The sequence below is a fragment of the Malassezia sympodialis genome, genomic scaffold, assembly GCF_000349305.1.
Source record: "Malassezia sympodialis ATCC 42132 genomic scaffold, msy_sf_9, whole genome shotgun sequence".
In the NCBI taxonomy this organism is placed as follows: domain Eukaryota; kingdom Fungi; phylum Basidiomycota; class Malasseziomycetes; order Malasseziales; family Malasseziaceae; genus Malassezia; species Malassezia sympodialis.
Window position 1 is genome coordinate 174,817 of NW_017387807.1, and position 17,623 is coordinate 192,439.

Consider the following 17,623-nt stretch of genomic DNA (forward strand, 5'->3'; position numbering starts at 1 on the left):
TTGCCTCGGTGGCGGTGTGGGTGGACGAGGCGAAGGAGGGTGTGGTGCATGAGCGCGAGGAGCCGGTAGCGCCTTCTATGGCGCCCTCTCTGCGCGAGGAGCGGGGCGATGGCGGCTTTTCGGCGGCCGACCTCCTGGACCCAGATGCGTGGATCGGCGCGGCGGGTGCCCCGATCGAGGCGCCCCGGGCGGCCGCGGCGCCGCCGGCCACGGCTCAAGACGCGGACAGCTTGCTCGTGCACTGCGACGCGGCGGCGGCGACGCCGTGTGCGACAGAGGCCATGGCCGGATGCATGGCTGCGTCGCTGGCCCTGCTGGACCGACTGCACGAGGCGTGCGGCGAGCGCATGGCCGTAGGGTCTGTCTGTGTACGCGACTAGAGATCCATGGGCTGCGCCTGTGCCAGTCCAGGGAACGGCGGGATCTCGGCGTGCCCATGGAGGATGCAGCGCGCGGTGCGGTCGTACACGACAGCGACCGGCTCGTCGTGCGCCAGCTGGACCATCGCGAGCGATGTGCCGGCGGGGTGGCCTACCGTCAGGGCGCGCAGACCCTCGGACGACGAGCGTGCTGCGGAGGCGGGGCAGTGCGTGCCACCGCCCTGGCGCCAAGCCTCGGCCACGACTGAGTCCGTGTACGCCGATGCCGTGACGAGCGACGAGAGCGCCGTAGCCATAATGGAGCGGTGCACTTGTCCCACCGAGACGGCGCGCACAAGCACGTCCATGTCGTTGGCCGCGACAGACGCGCCGCCCGACGTGGTGTACGGTGTGCGGGGATGCACCAGGCACACTTTGGGCGCCGACATACAGAGCTGGGCAGCGAGCGCAGGCGTGAGGCGCGCCGCCTGCTGCCGCACCTCCTCGACGCGCGCCAGCAGCGCGGGATCCGCGTCTAGCTGGGCGGCCGTCTGCACGATGTGCTCGCGCGGCACCTGCAGATCGGCGGCGTGCACAAACACGACGGGAAGGCCCGTATCGACCACCGATACGGGCACGGCCCGCCCCTGTATGTGCACTGTGTCGCGCGCGCGCCCGGTCGGCAGCGGCGGCGCGTCCAGCGGGACGTGGATCTGCAGGCCGGGCGCGCGGCCTGGCACGCCCGCGATCTGCGTATCGGCGTGGCGCGACAAGACCCATGTGCCGCTGCCCGTGCGCTCGAGCGGCACATGCACCGTCACCCGCTTGCCCGAGTCGGCGAGGAGGAGTCGCAATGGCAAGCGGTACGTGGCCCTTGTGGCCGCCTGGGCGATCCGAGCGCCGAAGGCCGGCGCATGGTGTGTATAGGCATGCAGGGCCGCCGCCGACAGGAAGTTGCCGCACGTGCTGGACCAGTCGATGTCATAGCCGCTGTGCACCGGCACCTGGCCAAAGCGGTACACGACGTCGTAGCCGGTGCGCGGGTCCGCGGCGCGGCGCGGGTCGTCGGCGTCGGCCGCGCCGGGGAAGGCCCACGCATCTCCCAAGCGACGCACAGCCTCGTACGTGCGCTTGCTCACCGCGGACGCCGGCACCGACACGATGGCCGCTTTCGACAGCGACGAGACGCCGCCGCCGACGCCGTCGATCTGGCGTCCATCCGGGTCAGGCGATCCCACTGCCGTTAGCGGGCCGACGTACTGGCCGTGCAGAGGATGCGGTCGCGCACGGCCTGGGGAAACGGCGCGAGCGCCTGCGTGGCCAGCACGAGGCCGCGGCTCGTGCCGCCGCGGTACAGCTCGACGGGCACGCGCATGGTGGAGGCGCGAGAGGCTGCGGGGCGCCGCGCCACGTGATGCGTCCACGCGTTGGGCGACGTGCCGTGCCCTGCTCCCATTCTTCCATGACTGACAAGAAGCGCGTGCTGATTCCTGGTGGTGCCGGCTACATCGGCAGCCATGTGGCCTTGACGGTGCTGAACACGCGAAAGTTCCGCGTTACGGGTGCGTCACGCGTACTAACGCAGTGCTGGACAACTTCCACAACTCGAAGCCCGAGGCGATCCGTCGCATTGAGCGCCTTGCGCGCGAGGCGCTCCCGGCCGACGCGAGCGAGGAGGACCGCCGCGACTGCGAGATTGAGCTCGTGCAGGCGGACCTGCGCGACGCCGCGGCGGTGGAGCGCGTGTTCGCGGAGCGCCCGAAGGACGACCCGATTTACGCGGTCATCCTCATCGGCGCGCTCAAGGCGGTCGGCGAGTCGGCGGAGATCCCGATCGACTACTACAGCGTGAACGTCGGCGGCCTGCTGAACCTGCTGCAGGCCATGGACAAGCACGACGCCAAGCGCCTCGTGTACAGCTCGTCGGCGACCGTGTACGGCGCGCCGACGACGATTCCCATCCCCGAGTCGACGCCGATGGACCCCCAGAGCCCGTACGGCCGCTCGAAGCAGATCGACGAGATGATCATCCGCGACGTGTGTGCGTCTGACCCGACGTGGCGTGCCATCTCGCTGCGCTACTTCAACCCGGCCGGCGCGCACCCGTCCGGCACGATGGGCGAGGACCCGCGCGGCAAGCCGGGCAACCTGCTGCCGCTGCTGGCGCAGATGGCCGTCGGCAAGTACCGCGAGCCGGGTCTGAAGGTGTTTGGCAACGACTACCCGACGCGCGACGGCACCTGCCTGCGCGACTACATCCACATCCTGGACCTGGCTGACGGCCACCTGCACGCGATGGTCGCGCTGGACGACGACAGCAAGTTCGCCTCTTCGACGACCGGCAAGTTCCGTGCCTTCAACCTCGGCAAGGGCGTCGGCATGAGCGTGCTGCAGATGATCGCGGCCATGCGCCAGGTGACGGGCTACGAGTACCCGTACGAGATTGTCGGCCGCCGCCCCGGCGATGTGCCGGACCTGACCGCCGACCCGACGCTCGCGGAGCGCGAGCTCGGCTTCAAGGCCACGCGCTCGCTCGACGACATGTGCCGCGACCTGTGGAACTGGCAGAAGCACAATCCGAATGGCTACGATTAGGTATGGCCAGGCGCACCCCACGCCTCGGTACGCCGCTCGCCGCCGCTCGGTAGTCTCCGTAGGCCCGTGGACGACGCAATACGTGCATTGGGCGGCAGCCGCGGCTCGGCGCTCGGCGCCGTACCAGACAGCCGCACGACCCGGTCGAGGGCACACCGGAACGGGTCGGCAAAGCGCCGCGTCACCGTATGGAGCCGCTGCATCGACACGGCCTGCGCCGTACAGGCAATCGCATGCATCGACTCATGATCGATCCAGTGCATGGGCCCGTCGCTTGTGCTTGCCTGGGTGCTCGCCGCGCCATCGCTGAGGGCGTCGAACCTCTCGTCCAGGCGTTCCGCCGCGCCGGGCAGCAGCGACGCCATCGCAGGCACCTCCGCCGGATCAAGCGCGAGAGCGCTCTCCATCGTGGACGTCAGCGCATGGATAAAGTGGAAGGGAATCATGTTGGGGCCCAGCGTCGTCGTCGAGTCGGGCACGAGCATCTTGTCCTGCGCTGCCTCGCGCCCCTCGGCCGCGGCGCCCGCCGGCGGGAGGCCTGCGCCCAGCCGCGGCGTCAGCGCAGCCGGCCCGAGGGCAGTGCGATCGATCGGCGGGCCGCTCAGCCCAAAGTCCAGCAGGTAGCGATACGGCAGCGGCGCGCCACTGTCTGGCGCTGGCCGCGGCTCATCCAGCGGCGGACGGTGCGTCATCTGCGCCACGACGCGCTCCGCAAACGACGCGCTGTACACGGAGCCGGGCGGCACGTCCACACTGACGACACGTCCCGGCGTCTCGTCCGACGAGGGCAGCACCCACGCCTGGGTGGCGTGCATGTCGAATTGCTGCTGCGCATGCGCAAACTTGGAGACGACTGGCTTGGCGGCACGCTCGCTCACGCGCGCACCGCCCAGAAGCGTCGCCAACGAGGCAGACGACCGGCGCGCGCTGCCTGCCAGTAAGTGCGCGAGCTGGTCGCGCGACGCGCTGCTTGTCAGGCCGCCGGCCTCGGCAGGCTGCAGCGCTTGCATGCTCCAGGTGCGCGGCAACGTAGGCGCCGACGACCACGCCATCGCCGCGTCCATACGACCCGGCTGCGCACGGAGCGAGCTGCTCGTGGAGCGCCGGAGCGGGCGGTGCCGCACCTCGTGCTCGCCCGACGAGTCAGGACCCGTCGAGAAGCCATGTGTCCCGTGGTGGCCGCCGACCACGGGTGTCGTATTGAGCACAGGGCGCACGGGCGTCGTTGACACACCGACGCTGATACCACTGCCAGCATGTCCCGCTAGCAGCGAGTGCACCGACCGCACAGACGACGACGAGCGGAGCGAGCGCGGCGAGCCGTGTGGCTCCGAGCCGAGGCGCAAATCCGCCGCGGACTTGGATGGCGTCGCCACATTGGGCAGGGCCGGCGGCGCGCCTGGCACCGAGCGCGGCGACAGAGCCTCCTCGCCGAGATCGGCGGACGGCTGCGCCATGTGGCTTGGAGCGTGGTGGTGCACGAGTGACTCGGGGCTCTCACTCCGCCGAAGTCCTCCTATCTCCTTCGCAGGTCGCGTTGCGTGCATGTCGAGCTGCAGCGCGCCGTCGTGCGTCTCATCGTCGCTCGAGCTCTCCCAGTGGGACTCGCTCTCGTTTTGCACGGTCTCGCTAGCCCGCCGACTGTCGTGGATCTTCGTGGAGCTGGCATTCTTCTTGCGCGCACGGCGCGCCATGGATTCCATGTTGGTGTTGGACCGCGTGCGTAGCGGCCCCTCGCTGCGCCGTCGTCCCGTGGACCGCGTCGCTTCAGACTCGCCTGCCGCCGTCATGGCCAGTGACGATCGCGCACTGCGCGTCAGCTATATAAGTACACGCACCGGGAGAGGCCGACACGTGAGCCTGAGCTATGCAGGCGCCGCGTCCCCGTCGATGACGACATGCTGCGCCGTGCCCACCGGAGGGATGGCGGGCCTCGGCGTGGGGCCCGATTCATTCGCTTAGTCATCACACCTCGGCGTCGCGCCCAGTCGAGCTGAGCGCCGTGGCGGGGGCGTCCATATCTCGGTGGTCCATCCGCCGCGCGGTGCCGGTGGTGTGCTGGGTGGCGCGGACGCGATCCCTGTGCCTGGTGGTGTGCGTAGTATGCCTGGCTCGGCGGGTGCACATGCACACGTGTCTTGCAGCAGCGCCAAGAGACGCGGGACGTCCGTGCGCGTGCGAAAGTGCAGCTGACACCGGCGCAGGGTGGCCTGCGTCAGCACTCTCACATACCCCCTCGTTTGTGCGCTCGCGAATCCCGACGCGGTCTTCACAGTACACCACTTCGATTCGCGAATCGCCCTTGGCGCTCTCTGGCCGCGCTACATCGAGCGACTCCTGCGGTCAGGGCCCTGCACGCACTAGCCGAACCGGGGCAGCGTCAGGCGCGTATGCGCCGGTACGCGGACTCCACTCGACGGTGAGCTTCTGCTCCGAGGGCTCGTTGGAGGGACCCACGACTGCTGATACGCAGCACGCAAGCGGCTGGAGCGACACGTGCTCCCAGCGCCGCCGCTCGCCTGCGTCGTCATCGACCTGGCGCGAATACTTAAGTAGGGGGATACGTGTGCAATGCAGCGTCGATGTCTCCATCGATATGCCCGGCCACGTCAAGAGGTGGCGCGTTCCTCTCGACTCTCGCACGCGCCGAGGGCCCAAGCGCACCGCAGGTTCTCGCGACCTCCACAGGCGCGGCGCCGGGGCTCCGAGTAGACTGTCGAAGAACACCCGTCCGCCCTTCTCCACTGGCAGCTGACCCCGGCCCGTGAGGCGTGCTTGGTGCCCGCTCGCTAACTTGGTCGTGCCCATTGTTTCACGCTCCTTCTGATTGTCGAGATTGACCCCGCCTCATGCAGTCCTGGGCATGTGACAGCGCGGCGCGCCGCCCTGTCCCGATTCGCAGCGCGTCCTCAGGATCGGGCAAGCGCAAATGGGGCGAGGGCGAATCCGGGACGGAGCTGGGCGATGTGAGTGAGTGCGATCGCTCGCAGCTTGCCGAGCTTTGTCGGCAGGTACGTTTGCATTCCGTAACCCGCAGTCGGTCATGCCACGCACGCAGTCGCAACTGGACGGCTCCTGTGATATGGCCACTTTCTACCCCCTACCGCATGATCTTAATCAGGCTGTGCTCCGTTCGCTCGGTATAGGCAGTTCCAAAGACACAGGTGTCGCGAGCGCGTCCGGTGAGTCGTCGGCGCGCTCGTCGCCGGGTCTACTGCAGCCGACCATGGGCACCTCGGTCGACATGGATATGGACGCCGCGCATCCGCTAAAGACGCACGGCCCGCAGTGCACGAGTATACCTCAGCTGTCCGTGCGGTACTATGGCGGAACACGCTCGCAGCTGTGGGCCTACTGCCCGGACTGCCAGGCGTTCTCTCAAGTCCACGAAGACCAGCCGGTCATCCTGGCATACTCGCCCTGAGTCTGTACACTATAGCCGTCGTCCATGGAGGAATAAGGTATTACATTGCTTTTGGAGGGCATGTCGCAGGGCTAGTCAGCACCTGATCGTGCACTGTAATACTAAGAACGCCACGGACGGTAGAGCGTCCGTTCCGTACGCCTGACGGCCTGTCCGTCGGGCACAGCGACCAGCTTACTCGGCGGGGATCTCGACCGAGCCCTCGTCGATGGCCTCGATAACATCGTGCGGCGCCTGCTTGTCGACAGTGCAGCCGACACTCTGGCAGGTACCCAGGATCTCCTTCACAGTCGCCGCAAGGGTCTTGCCGAACGACTTGAAGCGCATGGTCCGCGCAATCTCAATGATCTCATCCAGAGGGATATTGCCGCTGTGCTTCACGTTCTTCACCTTCTTGCGGTCGCGCGGCGGCTCCTTCAGAGCCTTAATGACCAGCGACGAGGCCGAAGGAACCACAGCCACCGCAGCCTGACGGTTCTGGACGGTGAGCTGGATCGTCACACGGAGACCCTTCCACTCGCTCGAAGCCTTGGCAATATCTTCACCGACCTTCTTCGGCGCCTGCGTCATGTTAGCCATCCGTCGGCGATGCGTGTCAACGTACCAGACCCAGCGGACCGATCTTCGGGGCCAGGGCAGAGGGAGCACCGACCTCACCACCGGTGGTACGGAGGTAGATAATCTGCCCGTGTTAGCATTCGCTGCAAGAGAGTCGCCACATACCTTCACTTCGTTGGGGTCGATCTTGGGCGCCATGGTATGCGACGAGTCGGATGCTACGAACGAGGCACACTCTCGCAGCCTCTCCAGCCCCACGACCGCGGCGAGAAAAGGATCGGCCGAATAAAACTATAAAGGGTCACGTGTTGTGCAACTACAGTTTCGTGCACGCGACCCAATCACTAGGGCGCCCATTGCAGTTTCGCGCGAAGCCGCTGGAGGAACTGCGCCAGCCAGAGGCTCTCAATTGCTTGTACCACCACTAGCATCCGAACCTCTGACATTCATCAACATGTATGTATCAGTGAAACGGCGTAGATAGGCCGCAGAGGACATGTGCTAACGCTGCAGGTCTGAGTCTCTCACTTACAAGGGCAGCCTGACGGGCCACAAGGGCTGGGTCACCGCCATTGCGACCTCGCAGGAGAACCCGGACCTCCTGCTGACCGCTTCGCGTGACAAGACCATCATCGTTTGGCAGCTCTCGCGCGACGAGAACAACTACGGCTACCCCAAGAAGATCCTGCACGGTCACAACCACTTCGTGTCGGACGTCGTGATCTCGTCGGACGGCCAGTTCGCTCTCTCGGCCTCGTGGGACAAGTCGCTGCGTCTCTGGGACTTGAACACCGGCGCTACTACTCGGCGCTTTGTCGGCCACACCGGTGATGTCATGAGCGTCAGCTTCAGCCCCGACAACCGCCAGATTGTGTCGGGTAGCCGTGACCGCACCATCAAGCTGTGGAACACCCTGGGTGACTGCAAGTTCAACATCACCGAGGACGGCCACACCGACTGGGTCAGCTGCGTGCGCTTCAGCCCCAACCCCCAGAACCCGGTCATTGTGTCGGCTGGCTGGGACAAGGTCGTGAAGGTATGTACAACTCACCGTGGGGGCAGAGCGCGTATAGCCCTGTGGCGTGTACGAAGAAGAGGTACATGATATTTGCTACTACGGAGGTCTGTGCTTGCATGGATCGATGAGAACAATGTAACCACCAAGATCACTGAGTGCTCAGCAGCACAGTGGCACGCGCGTCTCTGCCCCTCGGTCGCATAGAACGGACTAACGCATCAGGTGTGGGAGCTCAACCGCTGCAAGCTGACCACCAACCACTTTGGCCACCAGGGCTACGTGAACACCGTCACAGTGTCGCCTGATGGCTCGCTCTGCGCCTCGGGTGGCAAGGACGGCATCACCATGCTGTGGGAGCTCTCGGATGGCAAGCACCTCTACTCGCTGGAGGCTGGTGACGTTGTTAACGCGCTTGTCTTCTCGCCCAACCGCTACTGGCTCTGCGCTGCGACGGCGTCGTGCATCAAGATCTTCGATCTCGAGAGCAAGTCGATCGTCGACGAGCTGAAGCCCGAGTTCTCTGGCCTGGGCAAGAACGCGACTGAGCCCGAGTGCCTGTCGCTGGCCTGGTCGGCGGACGGCCAGACGCTCTTCGCTGGTTACAGCGACGATATCGTCCGTGTCTACTCGGTGATTTAAGGTCGTCGTGTAGCTTCAAAAATGTGTCTGCCCGAAGACGTATTCTTGTTCTGTAGATGCAGAATCCACGGGGGAACGAGAGTTCGATGCCTTCGGCGCCGTTTCTGCCGTAGGTCAGGAGGCAAGCACTTCGTTGCGCCTACCACTGCGGCCGCATGCTTCGCGCATGAGTAGACAGCTATGACTCCCTATTAAAGACAAAAGGTATACAACGCGGGTCCATGACACCACATGTTGATCGTAACGTTGCTTGTCATCCGATACCACCTGCCATTCTCTATGTCCACACCGGGGGAAGAGGGGAAGGGTTGAGAGGATAGTGAGCAGCGGGCCGTCAAAAATGCGAATGCGAGGAAAATTTAGTAGGGAGGACCTCCGTATCCCTGAGGGCCCTGCGGAGGCTGGGCGGGAAAAGGTTGAGGGGGTGCGCCATACTGCTGCGCACCGTACGAGTAAGCACCCTGCTGGGGATAGCCCGCCGGGGGTGCAGGGTATGCGGCAGGCTGAGCAGCGTAGGGCTGCTGCTGATAGCCAGCATAGCCTGGTTGTTGAGCATACGCAAAAGCAGCTGGCTGTGCGTAAGGCGCATAGGCAGGTTGCACGGTGCTATAGGCACCCGCACCGTAACCACCAGTCAGTCCACTGTAGCCCAAATTGGCACCTGACAGCCCACCCATAGGGGGGCGTGAGTTGGCCATGTTCACACGAATACGACGGCCATCGAGCTCCTGCTCATTCAGAGCCATGATCGCTGCATCCGCCTCCTGCTGGGTCATGAACGTAACAAAGCCAAAACCACGCGATCGGCCAGTCTCACGGTCCTTCATAACAATGTAGTCGGTAAGCTGACCATAAGGACTAAAAGCCTCGGCAAGGCCATCGTCCGTGGTGTTCCAGCTCAAGTTGCCCACATATACTTTCGCCATATCCAAACTTGGTAGAGAAAGTTCACAATTAGCCCAGTAGAGAGAGGATGCCGCAGAAAGTAGGATCTACAGCCAAAGACAAAACGAAACGAAACAAGGCACTACGCGCTCCTGCAGGGACGATCCGAACCGTTACGCTACCGTAATATACTAAGCAACGAGCGTGTCGAACTTCGGAATAAGGTGCACGTTACCCACGCGGTCAGCCCCGCCACGGGCAAGATCGCCCGCCCGGCCGAATTCGCATACAACGTGACAACGCTGTCCCGATCAGCTTACAAGATGCCCGCTCCATCGGGCCGCGCCCTCGCCCTTCCCTTGCGCATGTGCGCTTATGAAAGCCTGAGTGTCAAATTCTGACATTATGCAATCCGCACCAGCTGTAGGAACATGCACTCCCTGCGGTCTTTGTCGATTGGTGCGGCAGTGTTGATGCGCGTCTATGTAGTCCCACTGGGCACGTGAATTTATCCAATGAGGCACTTGATCGTACCATATAATTGCACAAACGTCGGAAGTCCGACCACAATCTTAGAAAATAGACGCAGAGCCTGTCACGACGTTGACGCTCCTTGCACCGGCAGTTAGAGTTCGTGTAGGCCAACACGCGCGGAACTAACGCGCCGTTTCAAGTCCTGCTCACTTTGTGCTCCTACCACCTATTCATTCGGAGAATGCTCATTTTGCCCTATGTGGCTGCTATATGGGCAGTCCTTTCCTGCTCTGGCCTAGTGTCAGCGGATGGTGGCAAAGCCAAAAATCAGTATGAGGTGGTCGTCAAGGACACGCTGGCTTCTGCTATGATGCTGGGTCTCGCTAATGAGAACACAGCGTTCATCTTCGATAAGGTGGAAGGCAACTTTCAAAAGACAATGTCGGGCAAGCCGACGTGGGCGTCGCTCGTTGACCTAAACACTTTTGAAGTTCGTGGTATCGACGCCCAGACAAACCCATTCTGTGCGGCTGGTATGACGCTCGGTAATGGCTCTTACATTGTCGTGGGTGGTAACAGTGCTATTTCATACGGTGGCCAAGGCACGAATTTGCCGAATGGTTCCGTAGCGACCGGTCCTGTCGCCCCCTACCAAGACTTCGATGGTCGTCGTGTCGTGCGTATCATGGAGCCGAACGAAGACGCCTCGCAACTGAACTGGGTGGATCAGTACAACAGCCCTAACCAGATGGACTCGCCTCGATGGTACCCTGGTATTGAGGGACTGGCTGATGGTTCGGTGGTGATCATTGGTGGCGCCACCAATGGTGGCTTTATCAACCGCAACACGCCTAATGTGGATCCAGCTTATGCGACGTCGTCGTCCAACCCTACTCCTGGTGTTTGGGACCAGGGCGGTGCGAATCCCTCGTACGAATTCTGGCCTCCGACAGGTAAGCCCAAGCCAGCAATTTCGGACTTTATGGTGAAGACCAGCGGTCTCAACATGTATGCACACACGTACTTGATGCCTTCGGGTAAGATTTTCATGCAGGCCAACTACAGCACCACACTTTGGGACTGGAGCAATGACAAGTACTATGACTTGCCTGACATGCCTGGGCAGATTACTCGTGTCTACCCTGCCTCTGGCGCCACAGCCATGAAGCCTCTGACGCCCAAAAACAACTACACGCCCACGATCCTTTTCTGTGGTGGATTCCATATGACTGACGATGAGTGGGGTAACTTCACAGCTCCCAACATCAACGTGTATGATCGTGAAGGCAGCACAGACTGCTCGTCTATCACCCCTGAGTCGGCTAGCGGAGACATGGACAAGAATGTTCAGTATGTAAAGGAAGAGGACCTTCCTGAGCCTCGCAGTATGGGTCAGTTCATTCAACTGCCCAATGGCAAGATGGTTATTGTCAACGGTGCATCGCGCGGTTTAGCGGGCTATGGTAATACTACCTGGAACAAGGTGAAGGATAAGGGTGGCAACACAGTCTATCTTGAGGGCATGAGCCAGAGCCCGACCCTTCGTCCTGTTGTGTACGACCCGGAAAAGCCACAAGGACAGCGTCTGGAATACGATGGCTTCGGACACTCTGACTACCCTCGTCTGTATCACTCCTCTGCCATTCTTGCTCCCGATGGTTCCGTATTGGTGGCGGGTTCCAACCCGCATATGGATGTGGCCATTCTCCCCCCTAATGACCAACTGGACACGAAGTACGAAGCGTTCAACACGACCTACGTCATGGAGAGGTGGTACCCCGAATACTACTTTGAGGAGCGGCCGGTGCCACAGAACCTGCCCAAGGTCATTGGATACGGTGGTGATCCGTTTAACATCACCGTGCCTGCCAAGTACATGAACCCGAACAACAACGCTAATGACATGGCGAACAACACAAGGATCTTTGTCATTCGACCTGGTTTCTCTACACATGCGTACAACTTTGGACAGCGCTCGCTGGAGCTGGAAAATACGTTTTCGGTTCAGAACGATGGTTCCGTTGAGTTCATGGTGAACCCCATGCCGACGAACATGAACTTGTTTGTCCCTGGGCCTGCTCTGCTGTTCGTGACTGTCAACGGTGTGCCTAGCCATGGCAAGCTCATCATGATTGGCAAGCAAAACCCTGGTCTCGTACCGTTCAACCTGAAGCCGGGTCCTGAACCTAAGCCTCTGCCCAAGCCTCAGCTTAACAGCAAGTATTCAAAACCGGCCCCTCAGTTGGGCATGTCGTCAAAGTCGGGCGATGACGACGACGGTCTTTCGGGCGGTGCAATTGCTGGTATTGTGATTGGTATTTTGGTTGCTCTTGCTATCATTGCGGCGATTCTATTCTTTGTGTGGCGTCATAACCGGCAAAAGCAGACCATGGCACAGTATTCGACGATTGGGCGCCCGCAGGCCCCGGCGTCGAGCGGCAGCTTCAACCAGGAGTCGGCCACCACGAACCCACGGTACGGCACTAGCTCGGCGGGCTGGTCCCAGACCGATATGTCTCAGCAGCCGATGATGATGCGTAACGACTCGCAGATGAGCTTCACTGATGAGACGCTAGGCCCTGCCTTCTCGGACGTGAACCACGCACGTTCATTGGACAACCAGACGCCGAATGGCATGGCCATGAACCCGGAGCCCTCTTCACAAACCGTTTTACATCAGAACTCGAACCCGTTCATGCAGGAGTCCTATTCGGACCATAACTATACCTCACCGTCTTCGTTAGCGCAGACGAGTCAGCTTGCGCCACCGCTCACGTCGTCTACGGTTATGGCGCCGGCAGGGAGCCGCCAGCCTTACATGGTCCCTCAGCCGACGACGCATTGGAATGACATTCCGACTCGGCCACAAATGATGGGACCCCGTGAAATGCCGCAGTCCAACCTGCAGCAGCATATTACGGCTAACCAGGCGAACCAGCCTCGCTACTGAGATCGCGGACACATGTGATTTAACACCACTACATTTTTTCGATCTTTTCGAAACCGTGCATATATCCGTTGTTATGTTGCAATATTGCATAGTGATCTAAAGAAATGATACATGGTTAGGCCTCGTAGGGTGAGAGCAAGCCACTTATAATATCGTAGGTCAAAAAGTAGGCTCCCGTGGATGGGGCGACTTTGAGAAGATTCGGCAGCAAGCCATAGTACAGACCCCGGAAGCCGCTCCGTGCTACAATGTTGCGGATGGCATCGACGGCATCTGCGAGTAAGTCAAGGAACACACACTTTTGTCTTGGACACCCAGTTTGGAGTCCTTCATTCCCGAGACTTGCATACGTCGCCGGATGACATCCAGCGGGTACGTCAACGTTTGGCTCACTGCGCCAGCCCAAGCACCAAGGCACAGCTTGACAATGGGCCCCGGTGGTGTACCATCATCCTTGGTGAGCATCATGCGTGCACTCTCGTAAAAGACAAAGTTGAAGGCAACGTAGGGAGCGACGCCCAAGCTGGTGGGCAAGCACCCCCGGTAAAGCCCACGAATGCCACCCTCTTCTGCGTACACTTTGCATGCTGTCTCCATAATGCCCGGTACGCGTGTCATCACGGTAGCAGCCTTCCCAGACTGGATATACATGGAGGCTGAAGCAATCGAAATACGTGAACGGACCAGGTCCAACGGGTATGTCGACACCACGCTGGTAAACCCAGCGATGGCGCCAGCACAGAGGCGGCCGAACGTCCCTAGCTCCTTTTTCGGGTATGACTTGACTTCCCCTCGGTCAGTTTGGTAGTCGTGTCGCACTGGGTGCGCGAGCCATCCCTTGACCGATTCGTATGTAGCAAACTGCACAGCACTGTAGGGAGCGATGCGAAGGCAGTTGAGACCATTTCCGCGCATGAAACCTAAGAAACCCTCTTCTCTCCATATTTTTGCCAGTCCCTTCAGGACACCAGCGTATGCCTTTTTCTCTCCCTTAGCCGGCGTTGGCTGTACCTGCCTGCGTCGTCAGTCATGAAGGCACCTACATAATAACTGGGTCAGTACCTGGGTCAACGTACTCTTCAGGCGCTCAAGAGGGCTCACAATTGTGCGACTCATGGCACCAGCACAGCCACCAGCAATGAGACTCGTCCATAACTTTTTCCGGCCTGGTTCGACATCTCGGTCGGATGCCCGCTTGGCCGGATCTTTCTCCACGTTCATCCGGACGTAAGGAAAGCAGAACACCGGGGGGACGCGCGCGGCACGTGGCTAACCACAACAGTGCGTGAAGATCGGCAGAGACTACATAAAATTTTTCCACAAGGAACCGCCCGATTCTTTTTGGTCCTTGCCCGAATGCATATCCGAAGAAATTGCACGATGAACATGGCATAAGTAGTCCACATAGCTCATCGCATCGTTGTTCTGGTCTTCCACCAGGTTGTTGGCAAACTCGACCTCCATACCATCACGGTTCTGGCGTGCCATCATCACTTGGAGCGTGGGCTTGCCACGCTGCTCAGCGAAGGTCTGGACCAGGCTACGCACTTGCTTGGACAGCTTGGTGGGTAGGTTCGGCAGGCTCGTCATACGTGGATCCAATTCATCCAGCGACGTCACGCCATACAAGTCTTCCAGGAACTTGGGGTTGACGTCGGCACCGATCCACAAGAGGCACCACTCACCATTGTTGAGCAGATACGCGCCGTGCGGCTCCATCCGCATGAACGAGGGCCGCATGGCCTTGGGCACGTGCGGGATATGCAAGATGGCCTCTTCGACCGCCTGCTTCTCGGGCGACAGACCTTGCAGCATGGGCACAGGCAAGCCATCGCCCTCACTAAGCCTGTGCAGGGCCACCATACGAGGGTACAGGAGCGACATGATCGCACCCACGCCCTGGGAGAGCAACAGCCGGAAAAAGTACACACGGACATCGCTTGTCACATTGCCGCCCTTGATGGCCTTGTTCTTGATCAGAGCAAGCACGTATAGAGGGAACAGTTTGAAGCTCTCTGGTAGAATCAGCTGACCGGGATTCGTAGACGAGGCGCAGTTCTTGCGGTACGCGAGCAAGATTGCAACACACTTGCTCGTGAGGTAGCTGCGCACTTCCTTCTGCGACTTGCTGTGAGACATCAGCACGGCCTCCTTGGCATAGTAGGCCACAGCTGCATCCATATCAGCGTAGCGGAACACGTTGCCAAGTGTGGCAGACACCGGCACAGCCATAGTGTGGCAGCGAACGCGGCGCTCGCCGGTGGCCGTCGTATACAGCACAGCACACTGGAAGTAGGCTTCCCGCGACTCCTCCAATTTGCCATCGTGCTTGATGAGTGCACTAAACGCCTTGTCGGCGTCCCAGGTACCTGTTTCGATGTCTGCCACACCATGGAGATGGAAACTGCCGAGCTGCCGGACCACACGCAACCCAGTCGAGCAGCGGATGCGCATCGTGACATTGAAGGCAGTTTCCCGCAGGACGGTGCGCTGCACCTCGGCGGCGACGCGTGCACCATCTCGCACAGGGTCGAAGCGGGGATGGAAGAACACTTCACCGCCCGTTTCACTCGACATGTGTCCAATTGACGCCACATCAATGTACTGACTGGGGAAGAAGAAGGTATTTACACCCACACCAGCCATGGCCAGTTCACTGCCCATCTTCTCGTAAAAGGCATCCTGAACACTGAAGAGGTTCTTTTCGTTATCCGTACCGTACAACTTGGTATCTTCACGGTGCTTCAGCTTACCCGGTCCCATGGTAGGAATAGTCGACACGAACAAATTCAACTGACCGCCAATACCATTCAGCACGGCCTGTGCACCCTGCATAGCAGCACCAATGGCCGCCTCCGCCACAGTGGTCTGGGCAAACAGACCTGGCAGTTCATTCAGCATTCCTTCAATGACATGGCGCGATTCCCACGGATCCACCAGCAGACCACCGCTGATCGGAATAAAAGGGTCCTCCAAATCGGCCATAACCATCATCTGTGCCTGATCCAGATTGGGATCCAAATTGAAAAAGTGAAGCGCTTGGTCGAACGTGATAAAGCACACTTTGCTACCCGGCGCCAGGCCAAAACCGGGAGCGGCCGAAACATCGCTCTTGTCACCGTCGCCATACAGCGCCCGCTTGATAGCCTGCGTGCATACCTTCAGAGCGCCACATCGCACCGCACTGAAGCTCACATCGATCAAGAACACGTACGTCATCGGGCGTGGCACTCGCACAGTCGTTTGGCCTTTGCCAAGATTCAGTGTATCAAGGGCTGCTTCGCCCGCTGCCTTGGCAGCCTTGACGGCCGTCTTGGCCGACTCATTCTCCCCACCGACATCGTTCAAGCGTTCCACGTTTTGCTGCAAAGATGTAGTCGTAGTCAGCTGCTTGGTGTTGCTCGGCACGACGCTAGGTACCGGAAGCATACTGGATACATCCGAGGGTGTTTGGACAGCCCAGTACTCTGTGGGTACACGGAAGTCCACGGAACCATGTGTCAGCTCCGGCCGCACGTCCAAGTCTGCGCGCCGGCCATTGATGTCCAAGTTGCAGAAGTAGTCGGAGGAAACCTCAGTGGCACAGCCACATAGATTGCAAATCCACTTCATACCGCCTTCCACAAACAAACACCATGGGTTGATATACGCACGACAACGCTTGCATCGCGGTGGGCCGGATTCTCCCAGCTCGGCCACGGGGACAGCTGCTTCATCCGACCTAAGTTGTGCAAAAGGCTGCACCGTCAGCGCAATCGGAAGCTTGGAAAGCATGGCCGCCTCGTCGCTAGAGGGCATGCAGTAGGTCGTCAGACGCATGAATTTCGGCGAGCAATTTCCTTGGTCCACGGCCGCAAAGTTAGTCGTGGACAGCGGGAGTCCCTCGCGACTGCAGGTACCGTAGAACTCGTGGTGGAAAAATTGCTGATCCGCGTACTGCGCATCCACGGGGCTGGGGATCTGGTCGGGATCAATCTTCGGACGCGCGCTCTTGTCGGCGCCAGGCTGGCCCCCCAGCGGCATCATAGGGCCCGAGGAAGTACGCTTCGGCATACCACCACTTTGCTCCATAAGTTGCCGGTTCGCAGCAAGTTGCGCAGCGGATAGGACGTTTCGTGTACCGGGCATTTGATCGAGCGCAGAGTCCATGTCATCGTTGGGAGCACGTTCCGTCTGCTGTGCAGCACGGTAGTCAACTCGCGCAGCAGCTTCTTGCTGCCAAGCAGCTTGGGGCGGTGGTGGACGAGCCATTACATCGTTCCATCCACTAGAAGCAGGCGCAGTGGCGTCCTGGTGGTACGCGCGCGCAGCGCGCTTCGAGCGGGCCGGTCCCGCAGGTGGGGCCGCAGAAGGAGGCGGGGGTGTTGGACGGGTCTGGGGCTGGCCTCCCTTCAAGTTCATCTGCTGCATTTGGTTCTCAATACCAGTGCTTGCCGACGGAGGCAGACCAGTCCGGGGTTGTGGTGTGGTCGCAGCAGGACGGGGAACAGGAGAGCGGGATGGTGGTAATCCCGGGCGCATCCCCGGTGCAGGAGAACGCGGGGGGCGCATGGGGCGGGCGCCCGGTGCGGGAGAACGAGGCGGCATAGGAGACCGACTCATGGGCGCAGGGGAGCGGGGCGGAGGGGGGCGGGCACCCGGCGCGGGTGACCGCGGTGGCATGGGCCTCCCTGCCACACCTGGTGGCCCAGGACGAACTCCCGGCGCAGGTGAACGCGAGG

General features: G+C 61.0%; 9 protein-coding genes across 9 annotated transcripts; 4 read left to right on the plus strand and 5 right to left on the minus strand.

Moving 5' to 3' along the window:
• Positions 1-376: 376 nt before the first annotated feature.
• Positions 377-1,734, minus strand: MSY001_1879 (uncharacterized protein; the record flags this gene model as incomplete). Its single annotated transcript, XM_018883704.1, has 2 exons — positions 377-1,596; positions 1,620-1,734. 2 exons carry the CDS (start codon positions 1,732-1,734, stop codon positions 377-379), a joined length of 1,335 nt encoding a protein of 444 aa, XP_018740437.1.
• Positions 1,735-1,821: 87 nt separating this feature from the next.
• Positions 1,822-2,954, plus strand: MSY001_1880 (uncharacterized protein; the record flags this gene model as incomplete). Its single annotated transcript, XM_018883705.1, has 2 exons — positions 1,822-1,921; positions 1,945-2,954. The coding sequence occupies 2 exons, from the start codon at positions 1,822-1,824 to the stop codon at positions 2,952-2,954; spliced, it is 1,110 nt and encodes a 369-aa protein (XP_018740438.1).
• Positions 2,955-3,135: 181 nt separating this feature from the next.
• On the minus strand, positions 3,136-5,762 carry MSY001_1881 (uncharacterized protein; the record flags this gene model as incomplete). The annotated part of the gene is made up of 4 exons (XM_018883706.1): positions 3,136-3,151; positions 3,276-4,763; positions 4,926-5,143; positions 5,316-5,762. 4 exons carry the CDS (start codon positions 5,760-5,762, stop codon positions 3,136-3,138), a joined length of 2,169 nt encoding a protein of 722 aa, XP_018740439.1.
• Positions 5,763-5,803: 41 nt separating this feature from the next.
• MSY001_1882 (uncharacterized protein) lies at positions 5,804-6,378 on the plus strand (the record flags this gene model as incomplete). The annotated part of the gene is made up of 2 exons (XM_018883707.1): positions 5,804-5,920; positions 5,992-6,378. The coding sequence occupies 2 exons, from the start codon at positions 5,804-5,806 to the stop codon at positions 6,376-6,378; spliced, it is 504 nt and encodes a 167-aa protein (XP_018740440.1).
• Positions 6,379-6,552: 174 nt separating this feature from the next.
• Positions 6,553-7,134, minus strand: MSY001_1883 (uncharacterized protein; the record flags this gene model as incomplete). Its single annotated transcript, XM_018883708.1, has 1 exon — positions 6,553-7,134. The coding sequence occupies one exon, from the start codon at positions 7,132-7,134 to the stop codon at positions 6,553-6,555; it is 582 nt and encodes a 193-aa protein (XP_018740441.1).
• A 256-nt stretch (positions 7,135-7,390) lies between these two features.
• MSY001_1884 (uncharacterized protein) lies at positions 7,391-8,593 on the plus strand (the record flags this gene model as incomplete). Its single annotated transcript, XM_018883710.1, has 3 exons — positions 7,391-7,396; positions 7,472-7,972; positions 8,177-8,593. 3 exons carry the CDS (start codon positions 7,391-7,393, stop codon positions 8,591-8,593), a joined length of 924 nt encoding a protein of 307 aa, XP_018740442.1.
• Positions 8,594-8,952: 359 nt separating this feature from the next.
• Positions 8,953-9,519, minus strand: MSY001_1885 (uncharacterized protein; the record flags this gene model as incomplete). The annotated part of the gene is made up of 1 exon (XM_018883711.1): positions 8,953-9,519. The coding sequence occupies one exon, from the start codon at positions 9,517-9,519 to the stop codon at positions 8,953-8,955; it is 567 nt and encodes a 188-aa protein (XP_018740443.1).
• Positions 9,520-10,193: 674 nt separating this feature from the next.
• MSY001_1886 (uncharacterized protein) lies at positions 10,194-12,902 on the plus strand (the record flags this gene model as incomplete). Its single annotated transcript, XM_018883712.1, has 1 exon — positions 10,194-12,902. The coding sequence occupies one exon, from the start codon at positions 10,194-10,196 to the stop codon at positions 12,900-12,902; it is 2,709 nt and encodes a 902-aa protein (XP_018740444.1).
• A 115-nt stretch (positions 12,903-13,017) lies between these two features.
• On the minus strand, positions 13,018-17,564 carry MSY001_1887 (uncharacterized protein; the record flags this gene model as incomplete). Its single annotated transcript, XM_018883713.1, has 5 exons — positions 13,018-13,175; positions 13,202-13,773; positions 13,946-13,952; positions 13,979-14,068; positions 14,231-17,564. The coding sequence occupies 5 exons, from the start codon at positions 17,562-17,564 to the stop codon at positions 13,018-13,020; spliced, it is 4,161 nt and encodes a 1,386-aa protein (XP_018740445.1).
• Between the last annotated feature and the right edge of the window lie 59 nt (positions 17,565-17,623).